The following is a 17,339-nucleotide window of genomic DNA, read 5'->3' as shown; positions in this document are numbered from 1 at the left end:
TCCCCATCATATGTTACCCAGGTTCAGTTTCTTCTTATGCCCACACAGCAATTCTTTAAAATACTATTTTTAAATATTTACAATTTAAAAGAAATAAAGAAGTATTGTAGATGCAACTGCCTGCCATCAGAGCTTAGTAATAAAATTAATTTTTTAGAGCCACAATCAGGTTTTTAGTCTTTCACAGCCAATGTTTTTCACCATCTCTCAGCTGCTCTCAGCATTCCCTGGAATCTGGCTACACTCCCATTTCCCACTTCTCACACAGGCTGACTGGACTACAAAAGGCACTGCTCCCTAGGGACACCTGATACCATGTAGCCTTTCACAGCATTTCATATGCTTGGTGGGAAGATCTTCTGCATGAACTTAAGAGATGGGTTCAGTGACTCAAGCAGTATTGAGTGGAGACACACATTCAAAAAGCCAAAATTTAATACAAATCAAATGGAAGAGAGTCATTGGGCTGTGACAGCTTATTTTATCACCACCCAAGGCTGGCATGCAGCTAATTTTCCCTCTGAGGCACTAGTGGTCGTAACTGAGCTACTAATAAAGTAAACTTTATTTAAGAGTTGATTGTACATCCTTCCTAGCTGTCCAGAACCTGGCTTCAGCAACAAAAAATTTCCCAGTTTTCCTGGAAACAACTGTCCTTACATCTCTAGGCTGGATTAAATCATGATGTGCAGTTTTATTCTAGGTCTGTACCTGTCAATGAAAGAGATGAATGAGCAAAAATGGGTCTCACTTTTCCCCAAAGATGCTGAGCTCGTGCTCCTCCATGTCAGGGATGCCACACTGCTGGTATTTGCTGGATGCCAGAAGCTGCATTCACACAGACTTGGGGAGTGGAAGCACCCAGCGATTCACTGCTCTGCATCTTGATTCCAAACCATTCCCTGCTGTATGCACTGCCACCTTAGCTGCTAGAAAGGCTCTGCTCTATTTAAAAGCAATGGGAGAAAGGGAAAAATCTCACGGTGTAGAAGACAGACTCTACAGTTAATGTCAATTCTACAGGAAAGAAAGCAGATCTTTCCACACTGCTCACCCCTTCAAAGGTGCCTTTCTCCGACGTGAGCACAGAGGAGCACTTTATGTAGGCTGAGTTTTGGGGTCATATGCATACTAGGCAGATCTGATTTAAACTTCTAGATAAGACACCCGGGAAGAAGATCCAGAGATTCATGCATGACATTTCCTACTGCCCAGCCCCTTTCCACCATTCTTCAGTTTACAGGAGATCTGGCACAGTTTTAGTCAAAGTGACTTTTCTAGAAGAAATTAAAGTGAAATTCTTGGGGAGTTGTGAAATTGAATAAGCCTCTGTTAAGTGTCCTGTGTGACTCTGAAGAGGATTCTGCTGAACCTTGGCTTTTCCTGCAGGCTCCCGAGCACTTCCGGATGAACTGGCCATTCTTCTTGCGGATGCTTCCCTTCAACTCCACGATCCTGGCAGATTTTGCAGCTTAAAGAGGGGAGAAAAAATAAGAGACAATCAGTCATCTCATATAGCAAGGCCTCAGTCTGCAAAGTATAGGGCAGGATTGAAGCCCTTTCTTCTCCTTCTCACATGCAAAGCTCTCCTACCTGTTTCCATAAGCTTCAGCTCTCTGCACAGCTCCTCCTGCATCTTCTTCCTGTAGTCTCCAAACATGGCTCTCATGAGCTGACGCTTCTTCACCAGTGGAGCCTTGTCACTGCGCAGTGTCCTGATTGCCCTGAGAGCCTCCTCAGCTGCAGCAAAGGAGAAACAACACACACGTTAAGGCTCCCTGCTGGCTCTGCCCCTGCATTCTTGCCAATGCTGCCCCCAGGAAAGAATTCTTCTTTACTTCAATACTTACCCTGCTTTGGAGTGGGTTTCTGTGTCTTCAAGCCGAGTTCCAGCTGGTTCACACACCAGTCCACCTCTTTCCACAGCTGCTCATCTGACTGCTATCAACATGAGGCACATGAGCAAGAGGAAGTAAATCACCCAAAAATTACAGCAGCAGTTGCTACACAGGATGAAAGGGAACTCCATAAAGTCAGGACTAGTTGAAATACTATGTTCGGGCGATCATTTAATAGACTTCATGACATTTTCCCTCTAGTGTTTTTCATCAGATAAACGAAAAGCACTGTGCAAATGTTTACTTGCAACTCACTGTCTCTATTAGATGGATTTAATGTGTGGCTGCCACTCAGAAGGCGCTGTTTTCTGGAAAGCTGTTCAGCTTTCAAAGAAACTTACAGACGGGAGAAATAAACATTAACAACCAAAAGCCCCTATCCTCAAACCTGCACAAAATTTAAAACAGCAAACAATGGGCAAAATCAGAAGCTGAGTCTTTCTTCTCAGCTCCTCTGTGCTTGCTCAGCCAGAAATGCATGAGGGACAAGGAAAATGAAGCCCATGGAGATGAAGGAAGCCAAGCGCCATTGAGCAAACCAGCCGGCTAACTCAGCAGTGGGACAGGGAAACAGGGCTGCACCCTGGGACTGAAGCAATTCTTAACTGTTATGTACATGTAAATACAAATGCCCTCACAGTGTCTCCTTTTACCTACAACAGTCTCCTTCCAAAGGACTGGAAGGGCTTTACCTGACCTTCAACTCTTCCTATGTCTCTGGTGCTCAGCAGTGTTTATCGGTAGGACTGCAGGTGAAGCAGACTTTTGGATGAAATGTTCCAGAGGCAGATGAACACTCAGTGCAATTTCCTTGCAAAATATTAAGAAAATTAAGGTTTTGTGCAATCTTGTGTTATAGTATGGATCAGCTGGCACTGTTTGTTAGTAAAACCTACACCAGTGCTGAAAAGTGAAATAAAATTAAGACCTTGACCGTAGCAGAATAGAAGACCTCAGGGTGTGCCTTAATGTGTTTACACATAACCTGCAATTTCAGTTGATTTCTGGGCCATGCCCTACAGAGGAACCTTCTCGGAAGGACCCTTGAGCTCTGCCACGGGTCCTTGGCTACACCAGGTGGCACTTCTGTGCCTTGGCTTTGCTCCTTGTACTACGAAAGCAATTCACCCTGCAACACACACATCAGAGCTACAGGGCCTGCCTCAGCACCCACAAGGCACCAGCTTGGCACTAAAGACAGTTACCTCCATTTCCTGGTTTTATTTTCTTAAGAAAACATGGCATCCAGCTCCCCAGGATTAGCTGTCACAAGCCTAAACATGCAATCTTTCAGCACAACTCTGAAGGACCATTAACTTCCTTTGCTCTGGTCAGGTTCCTCAGCTGTGTAGCAGAGAAAGCAAACAGCTGCTGGAACATGTAAGCAGCAAATGTGGTCTTTCAGCTTCCATCTCAAGGCAGTATGCTAATTGTTCATCTGTGCAAAGAGATAAAGTGTCTCTTTAGCTCGAGGGTTTATAAATAATGGGATTCCATCAGTATTTAATTACCTGAGAGGTCTTCTCATCCTGATGGGAAGTATCTGTATTTTTACAGCTGTTAGCTTCCGCCTTTGCCTTCCTGCTGGTCTCAGTTTCTTCTGTTTTGTTTTTACTGACAGGTGCTTTTTGTTTCTTCTTTTTTTTCTTCTGGGCAGCTCCACCTCCTGTTGATTTCTCTGTCATTGCCTCATCTGCAGGGGCTGTCTCTGTTTGGGGGATCTTTGATGTGACATGGCTTCTATCCTCTTTGGGTGCATTCCCTGTCACTTGAGTCACCTCAGGCTTCTGCAAGGCTGCAGCCTGTGGCAGAGCTGCTGATTCAGCAGGCAGTGAAGAATCTGCTGTGTCCTCTGTATGTTGGCTTCCTGGAAGTAATTGAAGATGAGGACAGTCTTCATCTGGGATGGCAAAGTTGAAAGCAAACTTGGGTTCTTGTCCAGAGGCAGCAAACCTCAAGGAGCCATTCCAGTTCTCCTGCTTGGTGGCTCTGACAGTGTTTTGTACCTGCTCAGCACCACTGTCACCACAGTCAGCTTCTGGGTCGGTCTTGGAAAGTGTAAAATCAAATCGGAAGCTGCTGCCAGATGATGTGAACAACTCAGGCTTTGCCTCAGGGGTTGGGTCAGACTGTTTCACACCATCTGCAGTCTGCCCCTTGCTTGGCTGTACTTCCACCGCATCAGGGGTCATGTCTAGAAAAGACAAAGAATATTGTTTCAATACTGGTGTTCTCAATGAACCAGTTTCCTACCATGGGGGTGCCACTGCAGTTTCCACTCTAAGGCACTGCCAGAGAGGTGACTCAATTAATACTGCAACCTAAGAAATCTACAGAAAAGAACCAAATCTCACCATCCCCCAAGAGACAGCTGAAGCTCACCTTTCTCAATGCTCTTCTGACCCTCATCCATCTTGAGATGACAATCCCCAAACTCATTGCTCATCACTTGTTGCTTCTCTGCGAGAGGAGTCACAGAGGAGTGCAGGACCTTGAAAATGTGTTGGGTCTCCTCTGCTGCACTCAGAAAACACCAAGAGAGACAAGAAGCAGTTTACAGTGGGCCTTAAAATCCACACAGTGGGATGCTGATGAGTGACTGTTCTCTTAATGTGCTCTGTGTTCATATTACCTCTAACTAATCCATAACTAGCATTCAATTGAAAGGGAACTCCAAGTGCTTCCAGAAGCTCAAATACTGTGACATGTTCCTACAGAGAGGGGAAAAAAAAATCTTAACTTATTACTTACAGTCAGACTCTTACACTGCAGTAAGTGCACTGCTAATGGCACAGAAGCTACAGAGGGCTTAGCAATCTTTCCCTCAAGAGAAGACAAATTCCAGAACCTAACTCAGTGTCTCTTCTCTGGAAAACTGGAAAAAATCCAAATAGAAGGCATACCCTGAAAAGCAGGACTCTTGCTCTTGCTTACAAACCAGCCTGAACACAACAAGAATCCAAAGCTTTTGTGTTAGAACAAATTCTCTAAAAAACAGAGTTGTTCTGTGACAGTGGTCCCCAAGACCTCAACTTGGAAGCACTAAATATAGTCTTGCAGTGTTTGTCCCACATGTTTTAAGCCACTGAACAACTTGAGAGTAGTACTGTGGAATGGGAACCTTCCACCTCTCCCAGCTGCAGCACCTGACCATCCGCTCAGGAAAGAACCTTTCCCTAATCCAGTCTAAAAATCACCCCCTAACACAGCTCCAGCCATTTCCTGGGCCCTGTCCCTGGTCACAGAAAGCAGAGATCAGAGCTGCCCCTATGCTGCCCCTCAGGAGGAGCCAGCAGCCCCAGTGAGCTCTGTGCTCCATCTCTTCTCCTCCAGCTGAACAGGCCAAGTGCCCTCAGCTGCTCCTCCTATGGCTTCCCCTTGAGACCCTTCCCCATCCTCATATCCCTCTCCTTGGACACTTTCAAACAGTCACAGACCCTTCTGATATTGTGGTGCCCCAGCACTGGAGGTGAGGCTGCCCCAGGGCAGGGCAGGGTGGGACAATCCCCTTCCTGTCTCAGCCAATGCTGAGCCTGATGCACCCCCAGCCACGGTGGGACAGAAGTGAGATTACCTTCACAGCATCTGGTGTCAGGGTCCTGACTACATGAATTCCTGTTTCAAGGGGTTTGGCTAGCTGCAATCCAGGCCAGTTACACAACAAGAGCTAGAGAAAGCTCCAGGGAGCTACTTCCCTCCTTCACCTGGGAGTTACTCTAAGCTGAGTACCTCATGCATACAGTGCTACACCCAAACAACTCATTGATTCAGACCCTGAATTCCTGGCTAGATGTTGGATCAGCCTCCTCACCAGACTTCTCCAGCAACTGGGACTCCAGGCAGAGCCTGGGTACCATCAGCAGCACTGCTGAGCTCTCTTGGCTCACATACTGTTCTGGCCAGGGCACTGCTTCTGCTGCCTCTTTCCTGTGCTCAGCTCCTGCTTCCCCTCCAGGAGCTGCCTTCCCTCCTGCTGGGCACTGGGGACCAGTACAGGACACATTTCTAACAAAATGGTCTGATCACAGAATAGCTTGGGCAGAAACTTCAAAGCTCATCCACTCCTGCCATGGGCAGGGACACCTCCCACTATCCCAGGTTCACTCAAGCCCTGTCCAGCCTGGCCTTGGACACTTCAGGGATCCAGGGGCAGCCAGAGCTTCTCTGGGCACCCTGTGCGAGGGTCTCACCACCCTCACAGGGAAGAATTCCTTCCTAGCATCTAAGCATTATCTCTGGCAGTGGGAAGCCATTCCCTGTGTCCTGTCCCTCCATCCCTTGTCCCAAGTCCCTCTCCAGCTCTCCTGGAGCCCCTTTAGGCACTGGAAGGGGCTCTGAAGTCTCCCCAGAGCTTTCTCTTCTCCAGGATGAACAATCACAACCCTCTCCCAAAAGCCTTAATTTTTCCTGGAGCCTGATGCTCAAGCACAAGGTGTAGGCACCCGTCAGTCACTGCTCCATCCTCAGGTGGACCAACAAACACTCACCTGAGCATCTTACATAGGGTTCATAGTCCTCTGCCAAGGTTAGGTACTGACCAGCAGCAGGACATGTGTCGGCAGCTCTACAAATTGGATTAACGAGATCAAACTATGACCTTATAGAATTTTATCTTCCGTGTAATTTTTCCCTGGAACAAGCTTCACAAAAATAAACCTACTGGTGTTTGAGGGCCAGACATGCTGGCACAGTATTTCCTTAAGATGAAAAACAAAGACAGAGCTGTAGCAGAACCAAACAAGTCATTATATGGGAAAAAAAGAACATGACAAAGAATACAGAAAACAGAAAACAGGGAGAACAAACACTAAATGAAAGAAAGATAAAAACTGCTTCCAGAAACACAATCCTTAAAGCCCAATGTTGTCCTGTGTTTAGAACAAATCCCAAATAACACAAGAACAGGGAATATAAAGGAGAGAAGAAACAGAAAAACATACACATCCGCTAAATCACACCCAAGACCAGAATAGGGGGGATGTGGGTTGATAAAGAGGAACATACCTAGTTTGGGGTGTGGAGTGAGATGGAGATCTGTCTCCAGTTGTGATATGCACCACTCCAGCTCCTCCTGAAACACACCTTGGGGAGCCTTGGACATCGTGTGGGGAAGGCAGAATGATTAGAAGCACAAATCTCTCACCTCCAAAACTGAGTTTTCTGAGGCCTCCCTTCTCACAGGAGGCCAGACCTGGCTTTTACATTGGAAGTGTGCTGTGTAACAGTTCAATTATACCATAAATCAACACAGCACAGGGACACATGTCCTGTGTGGAGAGCACCACATGAGCCCTCTTCATTACAAAAATTACAGCTCTTACTAGCAGGAAACCCTACTACTCCCAGCAAGCCAGGACTTCCCACAGATTTCTTTTTCATCTTTTTCTCCATTTGTCCCTTTTTAAAAGCCCCAAATGGAAGATTTCTCATTTTTTCCTGAAGCTTAGGCAATGGCATAATGTCTCCACAGCAGGAAATTTCCCTTTAGCACAGCTCTGGTAACACACAGAATTTGTCTTTAGCCTAAACACAAGCCCTTGAGACCCCATGTGCTATACTTCTGCGCTGGCTGCCTCTCGATAAGCAGGTGGAAGTTAAGGTTTGCAGCCCGCCTGGGGACAAGGCACACTAAAACACTGGGAAGGAAAAGAATGCTCAGGATAAGGAGACGAGCAGGGATTGGGAAAGGCACCAGAGCTGGGAAGGCCTTTAAGGAGAACCTGCGGGAGCTGAGCCCGGGCTCGGTGCGGTGAGAGGGGCTGGGCGCGGGCCGGCCTTACCTGCTCCATGCCGGGCTCCCCGCGCCGCCGCCGGAGGAAGCGGCCCCACCGCACCGCCCACCTCCGGTCACGGGCCTCGTGTGGGCGCTGGGAGCAGCCCCGCCCGGGCCGGCACCACCAGCTGGAGCTCGGGGCCCGCTCTGGGCCTCTCGGAGCCCCCCGGATCCTCCACGGATCCTCCCCCGGCTGCGGGCTCAGGGCGGGCGGGCCGGGCCGGTGCGCGCCGCGCTCAGCGCTCCGGCCGCTCCCCGCACTGCCGCCGCCGTTCCGCCCGAGAGCGCCGGGCCCCACGGGCCGCAGGCCCCAGCGCCCATCTTGGCCGCGCGTTTGTGACCCCTGCGCCTCCCTCCTGCTCCCCTGAGCCCCGCACTGTGCCGGACACACGTGTGCCCACGGAGCGGGCCGCGGGTATCCGGCGGTGCCGCCTTCCCTGGGCCAAATCCCCGCAGGAGCGCCCATACCAGCCCCGGCCCCTCGCATGCCAGCCTGACGGAGGCCATGCCAGCAAGCACCAGGGCAGGCAAAAAAAGGTTAATACACACCTACTGGTACTGTCTAATCCCATTTCTGGTTTAGATTTCTTTTTGATTATTTAATTTTGTAAATAAAAAGTTAGACACCTTGTTTCATAGGCATTTTTCCCTATTGGATTGTTTCCAACAATAGCCAGATGATCCCCGTGAGGTCAGTACTGCAGCAGCACAGCGTGTCACTGCACAGGGTGTGGTGTCTCTCAAATGCTTCAAACCATGGAGGTTATAATTTTTCTTGACATTGGCAGTTGATGTTAGAAATTCTCCAAGGCTGACAGAGGGCTCTAAAGTGCTGGGGAACCACTTCGAAATGTTGCTGCTAAAGATTATAAAATGGTACTGGAAAAATCGGTACATTTCTGCCAATCCCAACCTGACTTCTGTCTGCCTTACAATCTCCACCCTCACTGAGACTTAGCCGTTGTCTGAGCCCTCTCCTCATTACAAAAAACACCTCAATGGTCTGAGCCCTAACCACGGTTGTCTTGAGACTTTATCTCGAGGCTTATTCTGAGTGGTTGAGTAGGGTCGAAATTAGCCTCAGCCTTCATATACAAGTGTCCCAGCATCAGGAAAAAATCTGACAGTCAAGTATTGGAGAAGATAATGAGCACAAAATAATGAGTTATCGTATCCATCTTGAAAGGCCAGAATCTCACCGCAGTTCTCCTCTCCCTCAGTGCCTGGAGCTGGACTGAAGGCTTGTGAACCTGTCACCACCAGTCTGGCTGCATCCCCTAAAGCAAAGTTTCCCATCCATAGCCTGAGGAATGAACAAACCCATCAGGCGATGCAAAGGCTCTTCTTGGTATGGCTGGCACAGAGCCTGCAGAACCCATCCAGATAGAGCAAGGAGTGAAAGGAACATTGTTTTATGTGGTAGAACGCTGTTCATATCTCCAGCTCTGTAGACTCAATGCCCATGCAGGGTAAAGGCACAAAGGACCAGCAATGCCTTGGTATTCCTGGGTTTGATCTCTGCCCTGAGGATTCAGCCCCACAAGGACACCGACTAAAGCGAGCTGTGGCAGCCTTGCTCTGAGGACACACAACAGAAGGGCTGTCAGGAGATCCAAATATGATCCTCAGCTTCTGCTTACACAACAGAAACCTTGTCATGGGAAGAGCTGTGAACTGAGCTGGTGGAAGCTGATGTCTAACAAGTCATGGCTGCCTGGGAGCAAAGCAAACAGCAGGCAGAAGAATTGTAATGGCTTGAGCCTGCCTCAGGTGTAGAGCAGGTTTGTGTGTGCTGTATAAACTGTGCAAAGGCTGGGACAACTCCTCACTGCTGTCAGATGGTGATAGGAGCACCTGTCTGGGGGCAGGACAGCTGTGCAGTTCTGTAGGTCACTCCAGGACTGGCATTCCTTGCCAGCAAAGAGCTGCCTTCTTTCCCCATACCACCAACTGAGCACCAACAAATTTGTAGCAGGCATGGCTGTAACTGGAAGCTGGAAAATGCAGCTCTTTGGTATGAGGCTCCTTTGAGAGAGTTGCAGGAAAGAATTGGGAAAAAAAACCAAAAGAGAAAAGTGGGCTGGTTGCCAGAGCTGCTAACCACAGTGCCAGTGAGCCTTGGAGGGCACTGGGACAGCCCAGTGTCACATGCCCGACACATCCTGTCGCCAGACTTCCTCGCCGGCAATGTACGTGGCTTGCACATACAGGCTGTCATTCAACATTAGGAAATCTGTGTTGGACAAGAGAGAAAGAAAGCAGCTGTCAGAATGGAGCTGCTGGAGTTGGCTGGGGAGAGCTGAGATCATTGGGGAAGGACTTCTCCCCACCCCAGGATGGCACTGCAGTGCAATCCTGGCAATGGCAACTCTGCTTTCTGCTCAGCTGAGATGTGGGGGGCACTCCAAAGGGTTTCCCAAACACCACCAGCATCCAAGGGAAAAACCATTGGAACAAAAGGGAAAAACCACTGGAGCAAAAGCCTAGAGCACATCCCAGGTGGAGCAAGTCTCCCTGCAGCTCCCACCAAAACAGGGGATGAGCATATGCACACAAAGCAGCCCCTGCTTTGCTCCAGCACCCCTGACACTATTGTCTCCATACCAGTACGTGCTGTGCCCACACCAGTACCTGCATCGGAGTCGTAATTCAGTGTCCCCTTTTTATGTTCAATCCCCAGGAGCTGAGCGGGATGCAGAGACGCCGCCTCCAACGCAGTCTCTACCGAGCACCCTTGGACAGAGAATTTGGGAGATGTTAGGGCAGCCAGAGCCCCGTTGCCAGAGCAGCCCAAATCCCCCTGGACAAGGCAACACCCAACCAGGCAGTTGACGAACCCAAGCTGGAACACCCTCAGCACAGCCAGCTGGAGCTGGGAAGGGAGATATCCCTACAGGAGAGAGCAGGCATAGGAAAACTGAATACCTAGGGTATGGAGAAGAGAAAACCATGCACTTTTGTGAGGAAGAAGCAGGAGAGTTCACCTCTCATTAGTTCTATTAGTTCCCCCTCAAAAAGGGGCTCATCTGAGGGCACTGATCCCAGCCCTTGCCATGTCTCAGGTGAGAGGGAACATTCCTGGTGAAATGGACACATCTGGCAAAAGCAAGACCTCCTCCCGTGTCAACATAGGGAGCAGCAACTTGTGGACAGGGCTCTCTTACCTGTGGCTTCTTGGAAGTGTCGCACACAGGTGTCCATGGTCGCCACGCTGCCACTCAAGGTCTTTGTGCCTGGGAAGAAACAGGATGGCACTGAGCAGCGCCCATAGCTCACAGCAAGAAGCAGGGCACGAGGGAAGCATAATGGGACCAGAAGTGCAGAAGTCCTGCGTTGCAGGAGGAGCAAGCTGAAGAGCCTGCAGCCACTTCCTACGGGAGCACAGGAAGAGGTATGTGGGTGTTATCCCCAGCTCCACTATCAGACCGGCTGGACTAGGTGAAACCAGCTCACAACACAGGCATCTGCTGCCAGAGGAAGGGAATGGAGAAAGGAATGCTCCTTCACTGAAATACCATCCCAGTCTTCATCTGCTTGGGAATTTGAAACTTAGGGAATTTAGCTAGCAGGAAGTGGTAGTGTTATAATGAAGAAAAGGGACAATAAATATCTCTAAGATTTCTCTGTCCTTACTGATACCCTGAATCTCTAGCACCCTTGACACTGGGCAATGAAGCTTTCTTTCCAAGATGTTGCAGACAGCTATAACTGGCCAGATTCCTCCACGAGGGTGGCACACTTCTCCTCTTTACCAGGAATTTCATTATCCCCAAGGCCAAGTCACTGCAGATCCACCAGGCATCAAAACCCAAGAGGGTGGCACAAATGCTGCCACACGCCAACAGGGACAACAAGGCGTGCTCAGCTCCTCAGGAATGGTGCCAGTGGCAGCACTGTCCCCAGCTCTCCAGCAAGGGGGACAGCACTTACCTGCAATGTAGGTGTTCAGCCCATCGATCTCCACTACCTGCTGACCCAGTGTGTGCCGACCCGGTGCCAGCCCCATGCCAGCGATTGCATCTGTCACCAGCACCAGCCCTACGGAACACAAGGAAAGGGGCCTTGTCAACACTGCTGCTGATTTTGCTGCAGCTCCAAGCACTGTGCTCTGTTGACCCTCCCAGAGAGGAACCAGGTGTCTCCAGCCACATCGCACCAAAGCAAGAGGACTGAGGGATCAGCACATGTGGCTGTGACCTTCCAGACAGCAAGGGCAGCACAAATGTCTTCTGGGAGATGGTGCAGTGCTTGCAGTGGCTGGTAACACTGTGGGGACTGCCATGGCTCACCTTTGGGGTGGGCTCGGTGGGCAATGCGCAGGGCAGCGGGGTTGGTGTGGATGCCATCAGAAATCATGCCATAGAAGACCCTCCGCCCAGCAGGAATCTTGTCGCTTGTCAGCAGCCCCACAATGCCAGGGTCACGGTGGTGGAACTGCTCGAGGGGAAAGAGGGGACAAGCTGTGGAGGACCAGGACACACTGGCTGAGACTTCAGGGGATGCAGCTGCCATCTCTATCACACAGTGCCTGGCAGCTTTACCAGGCAAACCTGGGCATTCCCTTGAATCACAGAATCACAGGTTGGTTTGAGTTGGAAGGGACCATAAAGCTTATCTTGTTCCAACCCCTGCCCAACATTGGCAGTGTCACTTTCCACTATTCTAGGGTGCTCCAAGCTTCATCCAACCTGACCTTAAATGCTTTCAGGGACAGGACAGCCACAGCTCCTCTGGGTGCCAGGGTCTCAGTACCCTCACAGCCAACAATTTCTTCCCAGTATTCCATCTAACCCTGCCCTCTAGCAGTGGGAAAACATTCTTCCTTGTCCTGCAACTTCAGGCCTTTGTCTAAAGTCCCTCTCCAGCTCTCCGGGAGCCCCTTTAGGCACTGGAATGGGCTCAGAGGTCTCTCTGGAGCCTTCTCCACGTGAGCAACCCCTTCTCTCCCAGCCTGGCTTCAGAGCAGAGGGGATCCAGCTCTTGGAGCATCTCTGTGGTCTCCTCTATACTCACTCCAGCAGCTCCACATCCTTCTGATGTTGGCCCCAGGGCTGGAGGCAGCTCTGCAGGTGGGGTCTCACCTGAGTGGGGCAGAATCCCCCCTTCCCTGCAGCTCACACACAGGAGGGGGTCTGGGTGCACACAGCAAGGGCATGTCCAGCTCTCACCCACCAACACTTCCTAGTCCTTCTCAGTGATGAACTTCAAGAGCCTGCTACATCCTTGACTCTCTTTCAGATCCAGCAATAGGAATGTGAAGCCAGAGGTTCAGTGCCAAAACCTCATTACAAAGAATGGTACAAAACCAGCTGGGGAGAACACAGACCCATGGGGATCAGGAGAGAAAGCCCAAAAGCAGCCCTGGAGCAGGGCAGGTGCCTCTGGGGACTCACCGGCAGCATGGCATTGAAGAGGTGAGTGATGAATGTTGCTCCGTGCTGCACAGCCTCCTCAGCCTGGGACAGATTAGCCACTGAGTGACCTGGGAACACAGACCAATGCCTGATTCCTCTGCCCATCTTTCCACTGATTTCCCTATAGGAGCAAAGACACTCCATCACTGGACTATGCTCTAATGCCCACCCTTGCCTGAGGTCTCAGGTGCAGTCTCGACACAGATGTGCCTGGCCATGACCCAGGGGGATTCTGGGAGTGGGTGCTTCACCCGAACTCCTTCAGTATTCACATCACAGCTGTCACAATGCTGCCTTGCTCAAAGCATCTTGTCTTCAGGCTGAGTTTGTTGTCCAATGATACACCTTTCTGCTGGCCTCAGATACTTAAATGTTTTGTAGAGAATTATCAGAGGACACCCTCACAACAGTGGGAACTTTGCCAGGAAAACATATGGGAATCAAACTATCCAGAAAGAAACTTCTGTTTCCCCAACAGGACAGCAGCTCTGTGGGCTAACCTTGCCTTTCTGGAGTTCTTTATGTGGCTTTGGGATAAGAGATAGTCTGCTGTATGAATGCCCTTCTCACTAGAGTTTAATTTCACCCTGAATAACTTCCCCCCTTTAAAAAAAAAAATTATTCAATGATCTGAGACAAGGAAGAGTTTGTGAAGCAAAGGGAAAGAAAAACACAGCCAGTTTTAAGTCAGAGGCCAGCCAGATGTTGGAGGGAGCGGTTCCTACAGTACTTCTGGTTAAAAAACAGAGTTATCAAACCAACAGTAACCTTTGGAAAATGATTTCACCTGTCACATAAGGCCTAAAGCAGTGGAACTTCAGAGTTTGAACCTTCCACATCATCAAACCTCCACCTAAGACTGCTATTATTCCCTGTGTTAGAACAGCACCTTGTGTTTACTGCAGGGGCTCCTAAGTCGATACAAACTTTGGCCCTTGCCATGACAGACTGACAGCATCAAGCGAGCTCCCCATTTGTGACAGGTCTGTCGTCTCCATCCAGAATCCCACCCCATCCAGTTGCACTGAGACACTGTTAGAGATGCCACAGCCTCAAGGGAGGGGTGGCCAGAGCTCCCCCTAAGCCCTGGGTGCCCCAGCCCTTACCCAGGGAGACGCAGATGCCCCGCTTGGTGAGCTCCTGGATCACCTCACTGCTCCTCCTCATTTCAGGGGCCAAGGTCACTATCTGGACACAGTCCAAGGAGCCGTAGGTGGCAAGCAGGTCCTGGAAAGCACCTGCCTCAAAGGTGCGGAGGCAGTGCTCTGGGTGGGCACCCTTTTTCTCCTTGCTGATGAATGGCCCTTCCAGGTGGGCTCCTGTCCAAACAGGAACAAAGAACCATGACCCTTCCTCCCCCTGCCAAGGACCAAGAAACCTGCTGTGTCTACTGTGCTCCAGTCACACTCTTGCCATTTTCTGCAGCAAAACACATGTCTCAGGCAACTGTGAGCTCAACACAGTGAAGATGCAGTGCTGGCCACTGGCCAAGCCAAGCCACCCCACTGTTCCAGGGGCTGGAGCAGTGTGTATGACCACAGAAAACACAGTAAAAGCCAGGCATAGACTAAGGGACAAGGTGGGTCTGTGCCCACCTGTGCATCCCTCCCACTGAGAGTTCCAGCCCCTATTTGTGCTCTGTAACTTCTTTCACCTCAACCATGAACAAGATAATTGCCCACGTAGAGTAGCACCACAGAGGGACAAATCCACTTACCCAGGACTCCCGCTCCATGGGCTCCACCATTTCTTACACTGATCTGAGGGAGAACCTAGAGAAAGGGGTTTGTCAGACATGGCAACACAGATACAGCTCCCCAGCCTGCCAAATCAGACCCAAATGTCAGGTCTGGAGGGAGATTTGTAGCTGGACCACTTGGGACCATCACAGCCCACAAAGGAAAAGCCGTCTCCAAACCTTGGTGTGCAGAGCTTGCTTGGGAGATATGGCTGTCTCAGCATTTTAAATGCTGAGGGCAAGAAACCTAGGGTAGAGTCCAGCTCCTCATGCCCATGGCTTTTCTGCCCTGGCAGCTATCCCAGTCTTGGCCTACCCACCTCCTGATACCAACCTCAGTCCCTGATCACCCTGCAGATGGGAGAGAAGGCTCCTTACCTGGTGGTACACAGATGGAGGAGAGGTCACCAGGGTGGGACAGAAAGAGGTCACTCCATGGGAGAGGATTTTCTGACTGACCAGGTCAATACCTGATTTGAAGTCATCTGTAGCCAGAGAGAAGTCCACCCCAAAGCCTCCTGCACCACAAACAAAACAGGGGTGAAACTGCCACTTCCCCAGGGAGTGTGCTCCACCCAGAAACACCGAAGAAAGACTTTGTGTGACTGGAGGGAGATGTTCCATTTGTAGGGTGCTGACATAGATGACTCCACCAGCACTTCTGTCCTACATTCCAAGGTTCCACAAGTACAAATCTCACCATCACTGCCCTGATTAAGTGCTCTTTCCCACAGCACCCCAGTGTTTTGCACACACAACCTTTTTATTTTGATGCAGGGCAAAATGTGACAATTCCCAGCTGAAAAGGGAACTGCCTACCAACTTTAGCTACCATAGAACAAGCCCCTCTTTCCTTCTGAAGAGAGCTGTTGCTGTTAATTGTTATTGTTCCTATGGGAAGTCTTGCCCTCTCCTCCCACATCCTGGAAAGGGTAGGGCAGGGATCCTGCCAGTGCAGGGGCAGGGTAAAATATAGATAAAAATGCGTTCAGAGGAAACCCTCACCTGGCCAAAGGGGATCACTTACACAATAGCAGCTACCATAGGCAAAATTGCTCTTTGTCATTGGTTGGGTGACTAACACCTCCCTTGAGCAACTGAAACGTGGCCATGGGCAGTGGGGCTGGGGGTCAGGGATGGACAAACCCGGGATGCCCCCAGTCTGTGAGTGCATGTAGCTTCACTGTACCATTGATCTGGACATCGATGAAACCTGGGGCGATGATGCTGTCCTTGCAGTCCAGCTGGACATCAGCAGAGCCCTTTTCGTCAAAGAAGAGTTTCTCTGGGTTGAGGATCTTCCCCTCTCGCACCCACAGGTCCTCCCTAGAGGGACAGTCACACACACCAAGCTCTGGTGCCATCTGCAGCACGTGGAGCAGGTGGCTGTGCCCCAGTGACAGCGATCCTGAGCAGAGTGCATCCCACCGGCAGCTCCAGCCACGGGCTCTGCGATGTCTGTCAGAGCACAGCTGCTCTTTCAGCTGGGACACAATGAGCAGCCCTCTCTGCCTGGCTCTGGCTCTACAAAACTCACAGGAGTGGGATTTTCACGGGCTGCCCCTCGAAGGTGGTGGTGATGATGGCCAAAACACCAAGGGGCTGGCAGAAGAGGCAAAAGAACAGGGACCGTACACCACACCCACCCCATCTCCCTCCAAAACGCGGCAGAGGGGACATGGGATGGTAGAACGCGGCAAGGGGAGGGCCAATAGCCGGTGCACAAGGGAGCTGGCGACCGTCCCTCGGCACTGCAGGTGTCAGGTCAGCTCGGCAGCCTGTCCGGCAGCCCCCACAGCCCTGGTACCCACAGACAACACGATACCCCCCAGACAGCCCTGGTACCGCCGGACACCACGGTACCCCAAGAGCCCTGGTACCCCCAGCCACTCTGGCACCGCCGGTACCCTCACCGCTGGAGCTGGTGGTCCCTCAGGATGCGGCAGTTAGTGAACTGCACGATGGGCGCGTCCGAGACGGATTTGTTGGACGGCATCGCGGGGCAGCGGGAGCCGGCGGGAAGCGCGAACCCCCTGGCGGCCGGCGCAGGGGGAAGGGACCGGGCGTGGCGAAGCAAAGCCAGGCCGCGGCTCCGGTGCGAGCGGCTGCCGCGGGACTGGACAGCCGGCGAGGGGCGGAGGCACCGGAGCACCGCCCCCGGGGCAGGCGGAGGGTGAGCTCCCTCCCCTGCCCGGCGCTCTGAGCCGACGCTGTGAGGAATAAGCCCCACGGGGCCACGCGGGCAGGCGCCGCCGCGGCACCCGAGGAGCGCCGGCCCGGGGCGCTGTCCCACCCCGGGGGCACCGGGGCCCGGGGGCGTGGTCTGGGCGCGGCCTCGCCCCGCAGCACCGCCCACTCCCGGTCACGTGAGCGCGCTCAGCACGTGCCGGGATTCCCCACCCGCCCTGCGGCACGTGACCGGCCCCGGAGAGCCGCCATCACGAGAAGGGCGCTGCCATCTTGAGAAGGGCGGCGGCGGAAACGCTCCTCGTGAGACCCCATCCTGAACCCCCGTC

General features: G+C 51.5%; 2 protein-coding genes across 3 annotated transcripts; both read right to left on the bottom strand.

The window, feature by feature from the left end:
* Nucleotides 1–417: 417 nt before the first annotated feature.
* Nucleotides 418–8,225, bottom strand: C16H8orf33 (chromosome 16 C8orf33 homolog). 2 transcript variants are annotated; one of them, XM_036392501.2, is made up of 7 exons: nucleotides 7,679–8,225; nucleotides 6,903–6,990; nucleotides 4,281–4,415; nucleotides 3,410–4,092; nucleotides 1,851–1,941; nucleotides 1,594–1,740; nucleotides 418–1,471 (listed from the first exon to the last, which is right to left on the bottom strand). In XM_036392501.2, the coding sequence occupies exons 1-7, from the start codon at nucleotides 8,156–8,158 to the stop codon at nucleotides 1,278–1,280; spliced, it is 1,818 nt and encodes a 605-aa protein (XP_036248394.1). In that variant the 5' UTR covers nucleotides 8,159–8,225; the 3' UTR covers nucleotides 418–1,277. The 2 variants fall into 2 exon arrangements, with proteins under 2 accessions (XP_036248394.1, XP_054372489.1); XM_054516514.1 differs by having other exon boundaries at nucleotides 1,851–1,938.
* Nucleotides 8,226–8,255: 30 nt separating this feature from the next.
* AMDHD2 (amidohydrolase domain containing 2) lies at nucleotides 8,256–17,051 on the bottom strand. The gene is made up of 11 exons (XM_036392388.2): nucleotides 16,737–17,051; nucleotides 16,013–16,149; nucleotides 15,202–15,341; nucleotides 14,803–14,857; nucleotides 14,192–14,404; nucleotides 13,065–13,153; nucleotides 11,961–12,105; nucleotides 11,602–11,709; nucleotides 10,836–10,904; nucleotides 10,303–10,404; nucleotides 8,256–9,904 (listed from the first exon to the last, which is right to left on the bottom strand). The coding sequence occupies exons 1-11, from the start codon at nucleotides 16,817–16,819 to the stop codon at nucleotides 9,816–9,818; spliced, it is 1,230 nt and encodes a 409-aa protein (XP_036248281.1). The 5' UTR covers nucleotides 16,820–17,051; the 3' UTR covers nucleotides 8,256–9,815.
* Nucleotides 17,052–17,339: the final 288 nt, after the last annotated feature.

Source organism: Molothrus ater, chromosome 16 (genome assembly GCF_012460135.2).
Source record: "Molothrus ater isolate BHLD 08-10-18 breed brown headed cowbird chromosome 16, BPBGC_Mater_1.1, whole genome shotgun sequence".
In the NCBI taxonomy this organism is placed as follows: domain Eukaryota; kingdom Metazoa; phylum Chordata; class Aves; order Passeriformes; family Icteridae; genus Molothrus; species Molothrus ater.
The sequence above is the reverse complement of the archived record's forward strand: the minus strand, read 5'-3'. Positions and strand labels throughout refer to the sequence as shown.